Source organism: Callithrix jacchus, chromosome 22, assembly GCF_049354715.1.
Source record: "Callithrix jacchus isolate 240 chromosome 22, calJac240_pri, whole genome shotgun sequence".
In the NCBI taxonomy this organism is placed as follows: domain Eukaryota; kingdom Metazoa; phylum Chordata; class Mammalia; order Primates; family Cebidae; genus Callithrix; species Callithrix jacchus.
Genome location: NC_133523.1, coordinates 30,101,870 through 30,122,958, shown reverse-complemented (window position 1 = coordinate 30,122,958; position 21,089 = coordinate 30,101,870). Strand labels below are relative to the sequence as shown.

Here is a 21,089-nt window from a genome sequence, read left to right as displayed (position 1 = left end):
CGCCTGCAGATCAGAGCTAGGAGACGCAGAGTCACCGCGCTCCGGGCCTCTCCGCGCGTCCCAAACGACCCCCCACTGGCCCCCGCCGGCCCGGTCGCTCAGCGCCGCAGCCTCCCAGGGACACGGGTCCCAGACAGGCCTGGCCTGGTTCAAGCTTTGAAAGCGAGTCCGCACCACAGTAGCTCGAGACCAAGACTTGCCCTCCGCCCCGCTCCACCCCTACCCCGTGCAACCTCGGGATGCTCCAGGGCTCCCGGCCACGGCTGGATATGAGCGCCTAGGGAAGGCCGGAGGAGGGGGCCCCAGCCACCTACCACGTGGGCGCGGAGGCGACAGCCGGGCCCGGGGCGGAGCTTGGAGCGAGCGCCGCGGCCCGGCTGGGTGAGCCGGAGGCGGTGGGCGTTGCGCCTCAGCCTGCCTGTGGTGCGCCGCGCTGGGCCCCGCTGGTTCGCCCCCACCCTCCGTCTGCGCGCTAGGACCCAGCGGACCCCGCGCCGCCGCCGCCGCCGCCAGGGGACAGAGGCCGCCTCGGACTCTAGGGGGCGACTCGGACTGCAGGGTATAAAAGCGGGGCCTGCGCGGGCTGGGCCATTCGCGACCCGGAGCTGCGCGGGCGCGGGCGAGCAGGGGCTCCGGGTGCACGGCGGCGGCGGCGCCCCGCGCTGGCTGGAGGCCGCCGAGGCTCGCCATGCCCGGAGAACTCTAGCTCCCCCATGGAGTCGGCCGACTTCTACGAGGTGGAGCCGCGGCCCCTGATGAGCAGCCACCTGCAGAGCCCCTCGCACGCGCCCAGCAGCGCCGCCTTCGGCTTTCCCCGGGGCGCTGGCCTCGCGCAACCTCCCGCCCCACCTGCCGCCCCGGAGCCGCTGGGCGGCATCTGCGAGCACGAGACGTCCATCGACATCAGCGCCTACATCGACCCGGCCGCCTTTAACGACGAGTTCCTGGCCGACCTGTTCCAGCACAGCCGGCAGCAGGAGAAGGCCAAGGCGGCCGCTGGCCCCGCGGGCGGCGGCGGCGGCGGCGATTTTGACTACCCCGGCGCGCCCGCGGGCGCCAGCGGCGCCGTCATGCCCGGTGGAGCGCATGGGCCCCCACCCGGCTACGGGTGCGCGGCCGCCGGCTACCTGGACGGCCGGCTGGAGCCCCTGTACGAGCGCGTCGGGGCGCCGGCGCTGCGGCCGCTTGTGATCAAGCAGGAGCCCCGCGAGGAGGACGAAGCCAAGCAGCTGGCGCTGGCCGGCCTCTTCCCCTACCAGCCGCCGCCGCCGCCGCCGCCCTCGCACCCGCACCCGCACCCGCCGCCCACGCATCTGGCCGCCCCGCACCTGCAGTTCCAGATCGCGCACTGCGGCCAGACCACCATGCACCTGCAGCCCGGTCACCCCACGCCGCCGCCCACGCCTGTGCCCAGTCCGCACCCCGCGCCAGCGCTCGGCGCCGCCGGCCTGCCGGGCCCAGGCGGCGCGCTTAAGGGGCTGGGCGCCGCGCACGCCGACCTCCGAGCGGGTGGCGGCGGCGGCGCAGGCAAGGCGAAGAAGTCGGTGGACAAGAACAGCAACGAGTACCGTGTGCGGCGCGAGCGCAACAACATCGCGGTGCGCAAGAGCCGCGACAAGGCCAAGCAGCGCAACGTGGAGACGCAGCAGAAAGTGCTGGAGCTGACCAGTGACAATGACCGCCTGCGCAAGCGGGTGGAACAGCTGAGCCGCGAACTGGACACGCTGCGGGGCATCTTCCGCCAGCTGCCAGAGAGCTCCTTAGTCAAGGCCATGGGCAACTGCGCGTGAGGCGCGCGGCTGCGGGACCGCCCTGGGCCAGCCTCTGGCGGGGACCCCGGGAGTGGTTTTGGGTCGCCGGATCTCGAGGCTTGCTCGGGACGTGCGAGCCAGGACTAGGTGATTCCGGTGCCGCCTGAAAGCCTGGCCTGCTCCGCGTGTCCCCTCCCTTCCTCTGCGCCGGACTTGGTGCGTCTAAGATGAGGGGGCCAGGCGGTGGCTTCTCCCTCCGAGGAGGAGAGAATTCTTGGGGCTGAGCTGGGAGCCCGGTACTCTAGTATTAAGGATAACCTTGTGCCTTGGAAATGTAAACTCTCTGCTCCGATGCCTACCGAGTAGGGGGAGCAAATCGTGCCTTGTCATTTTATTTGGAGGTTTCCTGCCTCCTTCCCAAGGCTACAGCAGGCCCCTATGAGAGAAGGAAGGGAGCGGCCCGTGGCGGGAGGAGGAGGGCTCAGGGAGCTGAGATCCCTACAAGCCAGCCAGCCCCAGCCGCTCCTCGGCGCCTTTCTTATAGAGGGGTGGAAACATAGGGACTTGGGGCTTTGAACCTAAGGTTGTTCCGCTGATTCTACATGAAGGTGGAGGGTCTCTTGTTCCGCACCTCTCCCATCCCTCCGCACACACCCCACCCCAGCCTGCCACAGGCTGGGCTTCCCCCTGGGGCGGAACTCACTGAGATATGGGGGTCACCAGGTGACCAGTGGGAGCCACCACCCCCAGTCAGGCCAGACAGCTAGATCGTGGGTCAGCTCTGAGGATGTATACCCCTGATGGGAGAGAGGGGACCTAGAGATCTGGCCCCTGCGTGAGACGGTTGTAGGGGGTGAAGGGCCACTGGGACCCTCAGCCTTGTTTGTACTGTATGCCTTCAGCATTGCCATAGGAACACAAAGCACGATCAGTCCATCCCAGAGGGACCGGAGTTATGACAAGCTTTCCAAATATTTTGCTTTATCAGCCGATATCAACACTTGTATCTGGCCTCTGTGCCCCAGCAGTGCCTTGTGCAATGTGAATGTGCGCGTCTCTGCTAAACCACCATTTTATTTGGTTTTTGTTTTGTTTTGGTTTTGCTCGGATACTTGCCAAAATGAGACTCTCCGTCGGCAGCTGGGGGAAGGGTCTGAGACTCTTTCCTTTTAGTTTTGGGATTACTTTGGCTCCTGAGGGACCAATGAGGTGAGGGGTGTTCTCCTTTGCCCTCAGCTTTTCCCTGGCCCCTCCAGCCTGGGCTGCCCGCAAGGCTTGTCCCCCAGAGGCCCTGGCTCCTAGTGGAGAAGGGAGGTGGCCTCCCGCCAACACATCACTGAGGCTGGGAGCGGGGAAGGACGGCTTTGTTCTCTTCTTTTGCGGAGAACATAGAGTCTCACCCTAGATGTTTTATGTATTATATCTATAATATAAACATATCAAAGTCAATGTCGGTGTCTTTTTAAAACCAGAAAGAAGCTGCTTCCAAGGTTGTCTGTGGGCCAGGTCACATTTGTAAATAATACAGCATTTTCCCTGGCTGCCATCCTGACTTTCATGAGCTCTCCATCCATCCCCAGCCCCTCTTTACCCTAAGTGGGGAGGGACTTACTTCCCCAGGCAAGACAAATAAATAGCAGAGTACAAGTCTCTAAATGGAGAATGCCCAGAGCCTGAAGGCAGTCTCTTGGAGTCATGGGAGGGGGCCATGGTGGGGTTTACAGGGCTGAGGTCTTGGCGAGGCCTCTCATCTGCCCCTGGGAGGAGAAGAGAAAGTCCTCTGCCTGAGCTCAGCAGCCCCAGGCTCAAGGCACCCTTTGTCCAGACTTCCTTCCAAATCACCTTCGGCTCCAGTGCCTCACTCATACCCACTGCAGCTCCAGCTTCCAACAGGACCCTTGGCCAGCAGGAAGAGGATTCCAGTGGTAGGACCCTCTAACCCTCCCCTCTTTCCCTGGACCATGTGGCTACACCCTACCCTGTGAAGCCCCCAGGGCAGCTTGAAGAGAGAGACCCTTCCATCCAGCCCTCCACACCTGCCCTGCCCCAGCCCTCACAGTAAAGGAGACTGAGGCAGACCAGCAACAGCAATCCAGCCCTGCCCCACACACTGGCTGCTCAGGAACTGCCCCAGCATCCACACTGCCCACTGCATTCATCCCTGACCCATCAGGGGACTGAGTGCTGGCATGCCCCCAACTCTGACGAGCACCCTCTAAGGTCAGGCACCCTGGCATCCACTTAACAGCAGTGACAGCCAAGCAAGGGAGGGCAGCCCTCATCTCTGAACTAACAAGGCCCGGGAGGAAGCAGCCCAGGAGGTTGATGGTGCTTTTTGGGTTTTACCCTCTCGGAGGGTAAAAGATAAATTGCGCTTTTTTTTTAACTGCACCAAGACAGTGTTCACTAAGCGGCTTACTGTATGTGCCAGTGCAGGCTAGAGCATTTTCGAGAAGTTACACGTCCCTTTTATATACTCTGGAAGCTTAGCTTTACCTGCCTTCGTGGTTAGCTGGCACCTCTTCCGGCCCCCTGCTCTGTCCTGTGTCTGGCCGCCTCCTCACCCACTGCCGCCCTTGGCAGAGGAGAGGCCACGAGCCCAGTGAGGAGGCGGTGCCTGCCCCACCACCCTGGGAACAGAGGAGGCAGAGCCCTGCCGCGTGCCCAGAGGCCTGGGGCAGGCCACAGCTTGCTAAGTCCCAGCAAACCCTCTCTGAGTTCAGTGCTAATTCCAGTTTTTCTTGTTTGAGGGGGCTGATTCCTGGCTTCCCCGTTTCCCCCCAGAACGGGTCCTAGGATGGGTGGGGGAGGGGTGACCCTCCTGCCCTCACTCCTTCCTCTCCTTTCTGCTATGCCAGCCTGCAAGGGGCTTCCTGTTTCAAAGCCACCAGCTCCTGGAAGCGATCCCTCCTACCTTGAGTCCTCCTCCTGATCCTGAGTTCCAGGGACAAAACGGATCCAATCACATCCAGCCCCAGGAAAGGGGAGGGTGAGGCCCCAGGGTAGGCCAAAGTAGCGCGGAGGAAGGACCTTTGGGCAGCGTGGGGTGAACCTGCCCAGCATGCACCCCGTGCCCAGCTATGGGGGACTCCCGGGAACAGAGTCGCCCCTGGCCACCCACCGCTTCCTGCAGGGTTCCTCACAGTTCCCCTCCTGACTGCAGCCTTCATGAAGAACCACTCCAGGAGCCCAGCACTGAACACACTGCAAGTATTTATCAGATGCCTGCTGTATGCCAGGGCCTGCGTCAAAGATGGGGCACTGGGCTGGGAACAAACAGACTCTGCTCTGGTGCTAGGGGAGCCCACAGCCTTGAGGCCCCCAAGCTGTGGTTTAGGAGGTGCCACATACAACGAGGAGGAGCTCAGAGTGTGAACAAGATACACCGGGAAGGTGGATCCTCCTTTCTGGAGGCGGCAGCTTTGCTGAAACGCCTGAGGCAGGCGGCCCCTGCCCTGGATGCTTCTCCTTTATTCTGATCTCCCCTTGACCAGGGGACCTTTTCCCCCTTGCTGGGCCACTCCTGAGCCCTGTGTCCCAGCTCTGTTCAGGGTTAGCCCGCCTTCAAGGAAAAAGCAAGGGTGGAAAGGAGGGAGGCATCTCCTCTGCCGCCAGATGCGTCCTGATGGTTTAGTGCTGTCACGGATATTACTCTTATCTCCTGGATCTCCTGGGAATCTGTGAATGTGGGGTTTGGCCCTGACACCTGTGATGAGCCACTGGGCCTGGTGAGGAATGTCTGCCCCTCCCAGCTCTCCCACCCGCTCCTTCCCAGGCAGTATCCTGCCAGGCCTCCTCTAGGAGCTGCTGATCTCACAGGAGGGGAGGGGGCCACTCATGGGGAAGGTCAAGGAAGAGCGGAAACCCCCGACTTTGTTTAGCCAAGGGGCCGCTCCAGGGTACCCACAGTCCTTCTCTAGGCACAGGGGCTAAGTCCTTGCCTACACGGTGTTGATATTCCAGCTGTTTCTTTCCTATGCTAGCGGGGAGGGGAAGGCTTTTCTGTTCTTTCCTTTTTTTAGAGACAGGGTCTCACCCTGTCACCCCAGATGAAGTGCAGTGGTGCAATCACCACTCCTCAAAACCTCAAACTCCTGAACTCACACAGTCCTGCCTCAGCCTTCTGAGTAGCTGCTGGGATTAATTTTTTTTTTTTTTTTTTTTTTTTTTTTGTAGTCTGGGCACTGTGGCTCACGCTGTAATCCCAGCACTTTGGGAGGCCGAGGTGAGTGTATCACAAGGTCAGGAGTTCAAGACCAGCCTGGCCAATATGGTGAAACTCTGTCTCTACTAAAAATACAAAAATTAGCTGGGCATGGTGGCGAGCACCTGCAGTCCCAGCTACTCAGGAGACTGAGGCAGGAGAATTGCTTGAACCCAAGAGGCGGAGGTTGAAGTGAGCCAAGATCGCGCCACTGCACTCCAGCCTGGGCAACAAGAGCAAGACTCCATCTGAAAAAAATAAATTATTTTTTCTAGAGACAGGGGTCTCGCTGTGTTTCCCAGGCTGGTTCAGAGCTCCCAGCCTCAAGCAATCCTTCCTCCTCAGCCTCCCAAAGTGCTGGGATTACAGGAGTGAGCCACCGCGCCCAGCCTCTTTTTCCTTTCTTTAGGTAAAACTGACCCACTAGCACCTTTGATAGTGCTTTCTTGATTCTGTGAAAGACTCTTGCGATCTCTTCTCTCTGGACAACCCCACCTCTTCCCTGCACCACACCCCTCTCTGCGGATGGAGTGTTTGACGTAAGCCAAGGCCCAGGAAAGATACCGATTCACTATCAAAGCATCCTAGCCCCATCCCAAAGCGATTAAAAAGCCAGATGGAATCTCTGGGAAAGCGGCATTAATAACACGAACAATCTGTGTTGGCCAGGGGGAAACCCAGGAGCCTCAGGCAGGGGTGGGCTGTAGGGGGAGGGAAGCTCGGGTGCCGAGTGGAAGCTCACAGCAACATCTCAGCCCTGTTGTGGTCAGCTGGGGATGGGGCCGCTGTAGGGGTGTGCTAGGTCCAGCTGCAGCTGGGCTGTCCCCTCTAGCTCTTGCAAAGCCCACAGTGCACCCTGCATCCTGGTGGATGCAGACCGAGCCAGACAAATGTGGAACCCATTACTCAGACAGCTGCAGGCCTGGCCAGCCCCGTTCTGGCACCCAAGAGCTTTGCTTCCCTTTGGTTTGTTTTTATTTATTATTTTTCTAGCCTTCTGGCCCTACCCACTAGGAACCGGCCTCTCCGGGTGTATGGCTGGCATAGACGCCCTTTCTTTTCATTTGCTGTGCCCCACATCTGCTGCCTGTGCTTGACAATGGCAGAAGACAGTGTTGGGGAACCCCAGTGGGCCTGAACCCTAGAAACTCCCCTTAGAATGCAAAAGCTGGGTGCAGTGGCTCAGACCTGTAATTCCAGCACTTTGAGAGACTGAGGTGAGAGAATTGCTTGAGCCCAGGAGTTCAAGGCCACTCTGGGCAACTCAGTGAGATCCTGTGTCTACAAACAAAAATTTTTTAAATTATCCGGTGTGCTGGCCCATGCTTGTAGTCCCAGCTACTCAGGAGGCTGAGGTGGGAGGATCGGTCGAGCCCAGGAGTTGGAGGCTGTAGAGAGCTATGATCCTACCACTGCACTCCAGCCTGGACAACGGAGCAAGACCCTGTCTCAAAAAGAAAAAACTATAATGCAAAGTGGTAAATACTTCGGGCAAGACCAGCTGAGCTCTCGAGATCAGCACAAACCACCATGCCCAGCTACTTTTTGTATTTTTAGTAGAGATGTGGTTTCACCATGTTGACCAGGCTGGTCTCGAACTCCTCACCTCAGGTGATTCTGGGCAGCAGGGACCAGGGTTCACACTGTTCGGCTGCCTCGAGGGGCCTAGAAGAGGCTGGACCAGGACTATAGGCAAAGAATTCTCTACTAATTAGAAGGTTTTTCTAGGCACAGCTGAGAAGTGAGACTCTTCTATAGCAGCCCGGTCTTCAGACTAGTCTGCAGGCTCACCCCCAACTTAAAGACATAGTTCTCCTGCAGCCATCAAGGTGGGGTGGAAACAAGCTTGTTTAAGAAACATGCTTTGTGATTGTCACATAGCCAGAGCGCCATTTTCTGACACTCATCCTCACTCCTTGACGTCATCCTCCACCTTCGTCCTCCCTGGAAACTCTGTTTCCCAAGGTCACACTAACTCCTAAAGCCAAATCAACTGAATGCTCCTGGGGTCTTTCCTGCCGGTCTTGGCCTCCTGCTGAACTTGGCTGCAGCAGACGTTCAGTGTCTGGCTATGCAGGTCTTGAATATATGTGTTTGAATGCAAGAATCTCTCCAACTCTCTACAAGACATCCTCACCCTCTCCTTTCCATCCAAGGGTCCATGGGGTTGGCCCGAGGTCCACCAAACAGGCTGCACCACGGTGGGAGGCAACACAAGAGCACAATAGAAAAGGATCCCCTATGGTGGCCTTAAATGTTGTAGCTTCTACAGTTACTTGTTGTTTTGTTTTGTTTGACAGAGTCTCACTCTGTTGCCCAGGCTGGAGTGCAGTAGTGCGATCTCGGTTCACAGCAATCTCCGCCTCCCAGGTTCAAGTGATTCTCCTGCCTCAGCCTCCCAAGTAGCTGGGATTACAAGCATGCACTACCATGCCTGGATAAATTTTTATTGTATTTCTAGTAGAGACAGGATTTCATCATATTGGCCAGGCAGGTCTCGAACTCTTGACCTTAAGTGATTGCCTGCCTCGGCTACCTAATGTGCTGGGGATTACAGGTATGAGCCACCACACCTGGCCTTGTTTTTGTTTGTTTTGTTTTTGATTTTGTTTTTGTTTTTGAGATGGAGTTTCCCATTCTCAGCTCCCTGCAACCTCCCCCTCCCGGATTCAATGATTCTCCTCTCAGCCTTCCAAGTAGCTGTGATTACAGGCACCTGCCACCATACCCAGCTACTGTTGTATTTTTAGTAGAGATGAGGTTTCACCATATTGACCAGGCTGGTCTTGAACTCCTGACCTCAGCCTCAGGTGATCCACCTGCCTTGGCTTCCCAGAGTGTTGGGATTACAGGCGTGAACCACCACCACACCTGGCCTGTTTTGTTTGAGTCAGGGTCTCTCTCTGTCACCCATGCTGGAGTACAACCTCCACCCACTAGATTCAAGGAGGTCGAGTAGCTGGAACCATAGGTACACGCCACTACACCAGGCTAATTTTCAAATATTTCTGTAGAGAAGGGGTTTCACTTTGTTGCCCAGGCTAGTCTGGAACTCCTGGGCTCAAGTGATCCTCTCTCCTCAGCCTCCCAAAGCACTGGGATTACAAGGTGTGAGCCACTGCACCCAGCCCATGAAGTTACTTTTAACATACAAGAATCCCAAGAAAGGTAACCCATCCAGTCCTCGATAATCTTCCGAGCCTTCATGTGATTAGTTTATCACTAGAATCGGAGTTCTGGCTGGGCTCTAGAGAGACAGTCAGGCTCTGCAGGAGACTGGGGAGGAGATGAGATTTCCAGAAGAGGGGACAGAGGAGGGAAGGAGCAGTCCCACCTGCCCCCAAGCTGCCTGAGCCACAGGTGAGCACAGGGGAGCAAGATCGGCTGCATTTCTGCTTTAAAAGCTATTTCAAGCTTTCATGTCTCTGTCTTATCTCCACTCTAGGACTAGACCGGCAAGGTTGTCATTGAGGGACTACAGCCTGAGGGTGGGGACGCTGGGGACCAAATGTGGTGGCCTAGAGCCAGGGCATGTCACTCAGGGACAGGGACAGGACCTGAGGGAGCCCTCACCTCCCGCCCCAAGCCCTCTGGGATCTGAAGATCTTTTTCTTCAGCCAAATGGCAGCCCAACCTTTCACCAGAAACGCAGCCTCTCTTCCCTGAGCCACCATGGCCATCTCATCCCCACCTTGGCCATGGAGGCCTTGGGGGAGCCCCTCACCTCCCTCCAGCCCATCAGAGAGCCCTCCCTGGCACCCCACAAGGATGCGGTGCCCTCCCGCATGCAGATGCAGAAATGTGGCTGATTTATGGCGGCCTTTCCCGTGCACATGTTGGGCAGTGGTCTCAGCCGGCTCAACCCCCTGCTCAAAGAAAGGGGCTGGGGATGGGTCAAGGGGGGTGGCAGGCATCAGGGCTGGGTGTCTGCTCCAAAGAGAGCCGCCGTGACCTTCAGTATCAGGTTAGGACCTGCCTGAAGTAGCCTCCTGGAGCGATTTACAATTTACAAACACGTTTTATTTGATTCCTGAGTTTTGCTAGAGCAATTACCGTGACTAAGCATGACAGAGCACTCCCAGCACGGTGTCTGCTCGCTGTTAGGAAATGTGTGTTTGCTTCACGCTTTTGCCTGGTGCAGCAGGGTTTTAAAAATAGACTCACTCACTCTACTTGAGGCAATTTGTTCCAAATTTTCCCACTAATTTGATTTTAATCTGATATTTAAAATTCATGTGGCCACATTCCCACTGATTTATAGGGAATAAGCCCCACCTGGCAGCCGTTTAATTGGCCTTAGCCCAGGAGGCCACAGGACGTATCCCAGAACAATCTGAAGGCACTGAGGTCTGTCATGCTGAAATATATGCCTCATTCGGCATCGCAATTGCTACTTGCCTGGAGCCAGGACCACTAGGCATGGAGCTGAAGCCTACAGAACCCTGGCTCACAGTGGGCCTTCAGTCTCATACTGGACACGTAAATGAGGCCCGAATGCCCTGACACGGTGCACACTCGAGGTGTGTGCTGAGCTGGTTTCTGGAGCAAAGCAATTTGTTCACAGGTGACAAGGAGGCATTTCCAGTTTCTCCCATCCCATGATGAGGATGGCCCATGGGAAGAGGGCTGTGCCGCCCTGGCATCAGACTGAATCCTGGCCTTGCCTCCTGCTGACTGGGTGGCCCGCACTGAGTCTCTCAATTTCCCCACGCTTCAGTTTCCTTTTATGTAAAATATATGCAAAACAAGTAGCATGTCATGGAGTTGTGAAAGGTAAACAGGGAAAGCTTGTGAGACACTTGGCTCCAGCTAACAATTCCCACGTGCTGGGGCAGAAGGCACAGTGGGAGGCTAGGGCACACCTTGGTCCCTGAAAAACACCAGTAGAAGGAAACAGCCTTCTTAAGGATTTAGGGCAGAATGCTTGTATCCAAATAACCAAAGAACTGAAGTCATTTTAATGTTGCTTAGATTTCCCCCACCAAAGAATGCCTTTCATTTGCTTAAAAAGCACTTAATGAGCTCATTCTGGGGGTAGAGCCTCCTTGCCAGGGACCCTGAAGGCTGAGCACAGTGGTCAAACCCTGTCCGACACTCAGATGAGCAGGTGCAGGTGCCCCACTTGCTCTTTATGGGCCTGGCATGGTGGCTCATGCCTAAATCCCAGTGCTCTGGGAGGCCAAAGTGGGAGGATGGCTTGAAGCCAGGAGTTTGAGACCAGACTGGGCAATATAGCCAGACTCCCATCTACAAATTTTTCTTTTTTTTGAGACAGAATCTTGCTCTATTGCCCAGGCTAGAGGGCAGTGGCCCGATCTCGGCTCACTGCAACCTTCGCCTCCTGGGTTCAAGCAATTCCCCTGCCTCACCTTCCCGAGTAGCTGGGACTACAGGCGTGCACCACCACGCCTGGCTAATTTTTTGTATTTGTAGTAGAGATGGGGTTTCACCATGTTAGCCAGGATGGTCTTGATCTCCTGACCTGTGATCTGCCCACCTCGGCCTCCCAACATGCTGGGATTATAGGTGCGAGCCACTGTGCCTGGCCTACAATTTATTTTTAAATATTCTTCATACAAGTGCAGAATCCCAGGTGATGACTCATGGAGTGTCCAAGAGAGAACAACCATTCTCACTGGGGTGGGGGCCTCCCCAGGTCCTGAGACAGTCCTCCGCCACATGGGCCTCCCAGTTAACTTCTGTTTGGAAGACTGTGACCTCAGCAAGTAAAGGGGCAGTGGGGCGTTGGGGGGTCCTGCCTTCCCATTGCTGGCAAGAAGGGAGCAGGAGACATGGGCTGCATGTGTCAGGGGTGGGGGACACATCCTGCTCCCTTGCCCCCTCACTTCCCAATGAGGTCATCTCAGCGCTTGGTATCACAGCTGATTTCCATTTGCCCAACCCAGCTAGGGCCCAGGAGGTCAGCTTGAGCCCTGCAGAAGAGCTGCCCAGGCAGGGCTTCCGACAGCCAGGGAAGCTCCTGCGGTCCTGGGGTGTCCTGAGGAGGGGCACGAAGGCAGGTAGGAGAAGGCCTTGTCCAAGCTTCCCCAGTGCTGGGGCCACCAACAGGAAAAGGTTCTAGAAACCGACCCTGCTTTTCCCTGCCCTGCCAGGAATGCTACCACGAGGGTAATTCAAGTTAATGTGCAAACTCCTCGGGCAAGAAAGGCAGGCAGCTCTTGGGCCTCTCCACCTCCCTGTTCAAGCACAGAAAGCAGCTGGATTCCACTTGCTAACCCAAAGGAGGGCCACAATTATGAAGAGGGGCTGGGAGGTCTTAAATTATCGGCTTCTTCACCCTGCGGATCAGCTGGGCTCGGTGCTGGGCAGCAGAAAGGACAGAGGAGAGGCTGGGGTGTGGGTGGCTACCAGAGCAACTGGGGAGAGGGGCTGGGTGGGGCTGTCATTGCGGGTGCAGCCACGTGCCACCTGCATGCAAGCTCAAGGTAGACGCAGGGCTGGAGGGGTCGGACCCGGGGGCTCAGAATCTCCCCATGTGCAATTCCCAAGTTCACCAAGGCCTGGGCTCCTTTGTTCAAGGAGCAATCTTGGCTGGGAGAGGTGGAGGTGTGAGTCACAGGCCAGGCCCCTGAGCCGAGGGGAGGTGGGGATGATGGCTCCAAGCCTGAAATGTGTCAGAGGTGAGATGAGCATCTTGAGTGAGGCAGTGATGTCACTACATGGGGCAGTGCTGCCTGGGGGTTGTGCAAGCCACGCTAGAGGGACAGAGCCCAATCTGGGTTCCTTTGCCTCCTTGGGAGGCACCAGACTCCTCAGGGTCCCAGCTGCTCACCCAGGAGCTGGGCATCCTGGGAGGTGCCCCAGCCAGGTGCCCAGCGCCACAGAGCCTAAGCCCCTCAGGGATCCCTCTCACTGGGAGCAGTGATAAGACCAGGGCTGGGACATAGGCAGGAGTGGCACCTCGGCTTCTAGATTCCCCATCCAGTGGGGTAGTCTAACCCTCCATACCCCCAGATCCACACAGGGAAGTGAAGTGTTCCTGTTTTCACAAAGCTCTCATGATTGGCTCAATTCCATCACATCTCCCGCCACTGCCTCCATTCAACATTCCTCAACTCAATTTCCTTTAATTTCAATTTAAAAAATTAAATCAACTGCATGCTGTTTGGAACATCTTTGAGAATTTCAAAATCAGAATGGCATGTTCGAGACATTGCAGAGCCAGATCTAGGGGACCGGATGATACCCCAGGCTTCGCTCATCATTGGCTGGGAGATCAACTGCCAGTTGGCTACCCCTCTCTGCTTTCGTCCTGGATCTGGTGTCCTGCCCGGCACAGGGCCCTGGAGGGAGCTGCTGCTGGGGGTGGGGAAATCTGGCACATGCCTGAGGACAAGGGTGAGACCAGGGCCTCCTTGAGCTCCACCATGGAGCGCTCACAGCACCCAGGCCCTGATGCTGGTTACACAAGGGCTGGGCCCGCCTTCCCGCCCACTAGGGGCGTGGGACCGTGTGTGTGCCCTGGCCTCAACACACACCTGCTGTGTGACATGGCACAGGTTTGGCAGCCTCTCTGTTTGAGCATGTCTGAGAGGCGTGCCGAGATTCCCAGAGGCAAGATGATGAGTGGTGTCCCTCCAGAACACAGCAACAGCGAGAACCTGATTCCAGGACGAGTCACCGTGAGGAGGCCAGGGACCAGGCCATCTGGCCACCAAGGTGGGGAGCATGAGTCACAAACAAGCTACCCACCTGCCAGTCAGATCACTCGCTCATCCAAGAAAGCACAGGGCTGGGAGGTAGAGGGTGGCAGGACCCAGGGTTGGGTAATGCCCTGCCTGCCCCTGGAGCCTAGCTCCTAGGTCCTTGCCAGCCAGGTCCTAGGTGATGCTGGTGTACTGGGAAGCAAGGGAGCATAGGTGCTCCTTTGGACCAATTCATATCAGTCAGCTAGTGAATGAGTCTCCACCAAATACCCCTAAGGGCCCAGTCACAGAATGGGGAGGCAGAGGTCAGGGGACAGAAGGGGAACAGTGTCTAGGAGGAAGATATCAGCATCAGCACTGAATCAGGATGGGAGAGAGGCATTCCTCACCCACCCACTCATGCCATTGGACCCCCAGTTGCCTGTGGAATGTTGTCTTGCTACCTCCTAGTGCTGGTCAGCACGGCCCATGGGAGGGAAGAAGGGACAGGAGGATGCAGCTGTGGTCATCTCAGAGCTGCCCAAATAGTTCCTAAGAAGGCAGGGGTGAAGCACAGAGGCAGGAGAGAGGCAGGAGTTGATTTCTCACTCCTAATCTTGTTTTCATGTGTTCTTTGCTGTATTTCACTTGGTATTATACAACACCGTGGCCTTTGGCCAAGAGTAGACTAGGTCCAGAATCTCCTATTAGTATGTTTTGAATTCTAGGTTGTCTGAAACATGGAGATGGATTGATTGTCACCAAGGCCCAATGACTCAGTGCTTCTTCTCACTCAGTCATGTATCAGTTCTAGAAAATGTCTACCCATATGCATCCTTAAAACAATGGCTTCACTCCATTCCCTCTCTCCTCACCTTAAGGGACAATATGAAATATGTTAGGCCTTCTTCTTTATCTCATATCTTCTCTTTTGTGTTTTCTTTTTGTCTCTATGTGCTACATTTGTGATAATTTCTTCTGACATCCTTCTAGTTTACTAATTCTCTTCTCAGCTGTGTTTGATCTATGAAACCTGTCCATTAAAGTTTTTAATCTTGGTTATTGTAGTTTTCATTTCTAGAGATCCTACTTGATTCATTTGCAGATCTAATATTTCACTTTTTATAGATTCCCATTTCTGAAGTTACGTTTAAGTATGTCTTATTTCTTTAAACATCATAGGCACAGTTACTTTATAGTCAATAATTTGAAGTCCGTTTGTTGATTCTTCCAGTTTTTACTCACAGTATCTTATTTGTGTGTGTGTCTGATTATCTTTGACTGTGTGCTAGTCATTGTTTTGATAAATGTTTTTATAAGAAACATTTAGGATTTAGGACAAAGGTACCTTCCATTGGAGATAATTTTCATTTTCTTCTGCCAAACTCTGAGGAACACTGACATTCTCAGACCACCTTAATAAACTACTAAGGTTTAGTGGTCCCTAGCCCACCCAGGAGATGAGTACTTAGACGGGAAGTTTATGCGAAGGCAGTTTATTTCTGGTTCACCTTTATCCTGAGGGTGTAGCCCTTTGAAGTTCTGCATCAACATGGGATGGGTGTCCTATTATATGCTCCACCTTTTGTGAGCCCCAAAGATTGATTTCTGTCTCTTTCATTCCATGAGGCTATCAAAACAAGATTTGCATTTTTGGGGAGCAGAATGTGCCCCAAGGAAAAAGTGTCTTCTTCTCTTGCTCACCTGTCTGGATTCCTTTTCTCCTCAATTTTGGCCTGGTGGTTCCCTCCCTTCCTTTTAATACATTTTAATTTTTTTTAATCCAGCTGTTGTTTTTAGCAAGAGGATAAGCCCAAATATATAGTGTGCCAGTACTGGAAACTGGAAGCCCTCCTTTCATTCATTCTTCAAATGTTGGTGGAGTACCTCCTATATGCCAGGCACTATGCTGTGGGCACAGCAGTGAAACAGACAGAGTGGGATCTTGTAGAGCTCCTAGTCTCTGGGGAGACAGACGGTAAACAGAGAGTGACACAATTGATTAGCTAATTACAGTTGTGACACATATTGTGAAGTAAGTTAATTCAGGGGTGGTGAGAGTGTCTGCCCAGAGTCCTCACCTGCCTTGTAGACTCAGGGAAGTCACTCTTACGTGTGTGTGTGTGTGTGTGTGTGTGTGTGTGTGTGTGTGTGTTTTTAAGCTGAGATCTGAAGATCTGAAGTGGGATTTATAAGCAGTTGGGAGTTGGAGCAAAAGAATCCAAGCAGAGGGAACAGCATATACAAAACTCAGAAGTGAGAAGGAGCATGACATTCTTAGGTCCTGAAAAATATCTGGTGTGGCCACATTGCACAGAACAGGGAGTGGGGGTTGAGGGAGGTGGAGGATGAGAGGTGAGGTCAGAGGGTCAGCTGGGTCAGACTACACAGGCTGTCACGTGCAGAGCTTCAGACTCTAGCCAATATCCCAAGAGCAGCAGGAACCATAGAGAGAACATGGAGGACAGGGCTGCTTTTTGTTTCTTGTTGATGTTGTTGTTTTAGAGACAGGGTCTTACTCTGTTGCCCAGGCTGGAGTTCAGTGGCATGATCATAGCTCACTGCAGCCTTGACCTCCATGCCCAGGCAATCCTCTTGCCTCAGCCTCCCAAGTAGCTGAGACTACAGGCATGTGCCACCATGCCCAGCCAACTTTTAAATTTTTTGTAGAGATGGAGTCTTGCTATGCTTCCTAGGCTGGTCTCAAACTCCTGGGCTCAAACGATCTACTCACCTCAGCCTCCCACAGTGCTGGGATGACTGGCCTTAGCCACTGCACCTGGCCAGGTTTGCTTATTAGAATCACTCTGCTGGTGTTTGGAGCATGGGTTGTGGCTGCTAAAGGGAACTCTGTCAGCTCAGTGAGAAAGCTCTGTGGCTAGAGGTGGATGGGACCACGGAAAAGCAGGATTTGCCCCAAGACTGAGCATAGACTTTTTCCTGGTTGCCTTACCCGCCTGTGCTGTTTCTCTGTCCCCATCCCCTCTACATCCTGCCCCGGGCCCTGGAGTCTGCTCTGTGCAGGCCACACTTAGGGCCTCCCATGCCGTCTGGCTTCCTGTTGGGTTTGGCCAATGGGCGGCACCAGCAGGAAATCAGACAGAGGAAGGAGAGAGAGGCTGCGGTGTCTTCTTCGCTCTCTCCTACGTCTGTGCCTCATCTGCACCCCCAAGACAGGTGGCCTGTTCTCCACCCTCCACAGGGCTCCAGTAGCACCGATTCCTCCCCTCGCCCCTTCAGCCTGGCAGGTGGTGATGACAGCTGCCATGGCCAGCTTCTGGTGGCCTCAGCATCCCATCCTCATTCCCTTATCCCTGCTCACGCCTCCATAAACTAGCCCCTTGGTTAATATCCCTTTATCGGAATCATCAGGGGTGAGTTTGGTTTCATCCAGGACCCTGCGTGATCCCTGCTACTCCAGTTCTTTAGCTTTAAAGAAAGCAGAGAAGGCCGGGTGCCATGGCTCACCCCTGTAATCCCAGCACTTTGGGAGGATGAGGTGGGCGGACGACTTGAGGCCAGGAGCTCAGGACCAACATGGGCAACATGGTGAGACCCTGTCTCCACTAAAAATACAAAACTTAGCTGGGCATGATAATACATGCCTGTAGTCCCAGCTACTTGGGAGGCTGAGGTTGGAGGATTGTTTGAGCTCAGGAGGCCGAGGTTGCAGTGAGCCTGGGCAACAGAGCAAGACCCTGTCTGTCTGAAAAAAAAAAAAAAAAGGAAGAAGGCAGAGAAGCAAATCTGTCTGGGCATCTTGGAGGGGTGCTAGTCCCTCGTGGCAGCCAAAGGGGTGGTGTCTACATTCTATAAACAAACGCCCACAGGTGTTCATGGAGAGCCAGAGCAAAGTGACAAACACAGCTGGGACAATGTTACAGAGCAGCAAGGACAGAGAAAATCAGGAAAATGAGAAACGTATGTGGTGACCTCTCTGGCTGCACAATCCCTGCATATGTCTACAAAAATTCCAGCCGTCGGGCGGGCAAAGGGGAGGCTTTGCAAACTACATTCAAATGCTGTTTCCAAACAGGTCTTAAAAGAGGTGTCCCAGGCCAGGTATGGAGGCTCACCCCTGTAATCCTGGCAGTTTTGGAGGCCAAGGAGGGTGGATCACTTGAGGCCAGGAGTTCGAGACCAGCCTGACCAACATGGCGAAACCCCGTCTCTACTGAAAACACAGAAATTAGGTGTGGTGGCAGGCACCTGTAATCCCAGCTGCTTGGGAGGCTGAGGCAGGAGAATCGCTTGAACTCAGGAGATGGAGGTTTCAGTGAGCCAAGATTGCGGCATTGCACTCCAGCCTGGGCAACAAGAGTGCAATAAAATAAATAAATAAATAAATAAGAGGCACCCCAGTGATTGAGGTCAAAGTGCATGTGATTTCTGGAGTGAACTCACTGGTTTTGAGGCTGTGCATAGAGCTGTTCCTTGGCTTCCCTGCCACAGGCTTCGTTCCTTCTTGTCTTTTCCTTGTATTTCCCTCCCTCCCACCCCTCCCACCCCACTTCTGCACTGATACTGGCTTCACTTCACTTTCCCTTTGAAGACACGTGCTGGGCACGCAAGCACCTACTCAGAGGATGACAGAGGCTTGGGAGCTGTGTCCTGAAATTTAGCGCTCACTCCCTGCCTGCCTACATAGAGCCCAGTGCAATGAGGAACAGGAAACACAGCCTCTTGGTAGAGGCTTCCTGGGTGAGGATGGGTGGTCAGAAAAGAACTCTTTGAGAAGGTGGTGTGCAGTGGAAACCGAGGTGCCAGAAAAGACCAAGTCACTCAAAGGACTTCTCCAGATAGAGAAACAGACAGTGCAAAGCTCTGATGAAGGGTCAGTGTGACCCATGACAGGGAGGAGCAGAAAGTGAGGCTGAAGACTGGGACAGGGATCAGTATTTTGGGGGTCTTGGAGCTGGGGAAGATATGCAACCCACTTTGCCTGGAACAATGCCGGGTTACTCCCATTGTTTCAGCCTGATTGGTAGCATTCCCTTTGGCCTGCAAAAAAAAAAAAATGCCCCTGCTTGTTCAACAAGTGACACAGTCACTCTGTTTACAGGGCAGAGCAAGAAGTCTAGATTTTATGTTTTAGCTGCAATGGGAAGACATTTGAGTGTTTTGAGAGAATCACCCCTTTTTCTCATTCACCAAGTATTCACTGAGCACCGAGAGCTCTCCTTAGCTGGAGACACAGCAGTGTCAGAGGCACGTTTTGCAGGAGTTCTGCCATCGGGAGCTTATGTTCCAGTGTTAGGAAAGCAGATGTCTGACAATATTAACCAGTTCTGCACAACTCGGTGCCCTGGACGTGTCAAGGTGCCCATTGGACAGACAGAAATATGAAGGTGAAGATAACGTTCTGCTGGTTCTTTTTCTAGGTTTAATAATTGGAAAATCATGAGCTACTTCCCATGAAGTCTTCTCCCAAACTCACCGCCAGGAGATGCCTTTGTGTGGAGCTTCCTGACTCCCATTCTTACCCACATATCCAGCTCCTGTGGTTGGTGAGCTCAGCGGTGTGCTGGCTGTCCTGACCAGTCCCTTGTTCCACACGGGTTCTAGCTCTCGGTAAATGGCTTACAAATACACACAGGATCCCAGCTCAAGTAGCCTGAACAGAGGAGGGCACATGACACTGGCACATCTCTCCTAAAGTGCTGCCTCTGGATGGAGATTCAGGAAAAGCGCCAGGTGCAATGAGGAAAACAATCAGGATTCATCCTCGGGCATGGCTGGATCCAGGAGCCCAGACTGTGTCATCTGGAGTCCTCTCTCATTCCATATCCTGGTTTTGCCATCCTTTGCACTGGCTTCAGCCATCTGTTGGGGATTCCCAGTGACTCAAAGCTTCCAAACGGACACTCAGAAACTTAGACTAGAGCTCCCATTTCTTTCTTTCTTTTGAGAGAAAGCTCTGTCACCTGGGCTGGAGTGCAGCAATGCAATCTCAGCTCACTGCAACCTTGACCTCCTGGGTTCAAGCTATTCTCATGCCTCAGCCTCCCGAGTAGCTGGGATTACAAGCATGTGCTTCCACGCCTGACTAATTTTTGTATTTGTAGTAAATATAGGGTTTTGCCATGTTGGCCAGGCTGGTTTCGAACTCTTGTCCTTAAGTGATCTGTCTGACTTGGCATCCCAAAGTGCTGAGTTTATAGGCTTGAGCCACTGCGCCCAGCCTTAGAGCTTCCATGTCTGATTAATTCCATGGAAAATCCCAGAACTGATGCTGTTGGACCATGGGCTCATTACTGAACCAGCCACTGTATCCAGGAGCATGGAAGACGCTGATTGGTCAATCCTGAGTCAGGTCCTTATCCCACACCTCCAACGCGCGCACACACACACACACACACACACACACACACACAGTTTGGGGGCTCAGCCCCAGCCACACTGCATGTAATGAGCATGAGGGAAGGAGGTTCTCTGAGGAAAATCCATGTGTTGGCTGGAAGGAAAGAAATGGATGCTGAGACAGGTGAAACAGTGGGTGTCCACTATGCCTGGCCGTGGTCCCAGGAAGAAGTGGAGACATGGTGAGTGGGGAGGACTCAGGGACATCTCTTTACTGCTGCTTCAAGAGAAGGGTAGTGGGCTTCTGGAAGTGGTTTGGGCCCCAGATTTCTTCCCGATTTCTGCCGGCCTCAGGCTACCAAGGGTTTCTCTTCACAGGCAGTGTGGGCCCTTGGACCCCAAGCTATTGATGGGGCCTGTGACTCCAGCCCAGGGAGGCAGGGCTTCAGGGGACACATATGGCCATGGACAGCAGCCTCAGAGAGGCAGAGGGCACGAGAGGCTCCAGGCAGAGCTCTCCCTATGGCTCCCACCCAGTCCCTGCCTTGGGTGGGGGGATCTGTACCCTGAGGCCCCTGAAGCCACCAGGTCCTGTCCCAATGGGCATCTGGAGTCCCTGACCCTAGCCCCTCTGCGGTCTCCAGTCCCTGGGGTGGAGGCAGTGTCCTCTCCCTGGGACCACGGTGAGGCAGTGGTGGAAAGGATGCTGGTGACAGTGGAGGTTAGGGAATGACTCCTGCACCTTTGGCTTTGGGAAGGGTCCCCACAGAGCCCAGTTGCCCCTCTTGCCCTTTATTTATTCTCCTGCACTCAAGGATGCTCTTTGAAGGTGGGAGGGTACTCACTGGCCGAGCCCTGACGGCCTGCCAGGCATGTTCTCAAGTCTTTCCTTTCATACTAGTGGCTGCTCTAGGAGGTAGGTGGTCCCCTGCCATTAGCCTGTCCATTAGACGAGGGGTTGGGGGGTTCCCAAGGCCTACTTTACCCAGATTCACTGAGATGGCACAGCCAGTACTAGGCCCCACCATGAGGCCACGACCTTCCCAGCCTCACTCTTGCCTAAAAGAATGGGATGTGAGGTCAGAGAGGGGCAGGCCTGGGGAGGTGTCCTGGACGGGCAGGAGCCCCCATCTCAAGAAAGGAGATCAGTGCTGAGACTCAGCCTGGCCCAGCAGCAAGCAGCCCCAC

General features: G+C 54.6%; 1 protein-coding gene across 1 annotated transcript; it reads left to right on the top strand.

Annotated features, from left to right (window-relative positions):
- The first annotated feature begins 590 nt into the window (after positions 1-590).
- Positions 591-3,200, top strand: CEBPA (CCAAT enhancer binding protein alpha). The gene has a single exon (XM_035284712.3). The coding sequence runs from the start codon at positions 714-716 to the stop codon at positions 1,788-1,790; it is 1,077 nt and encodes a 358-aa protein (XP_035140603.1). The 5' UTR covers positions 591-713; the 3' UTR covers positions 1,791-3,200.
- Positions 3,201-21,089: the final 17,889 nt, after the last annotated feature.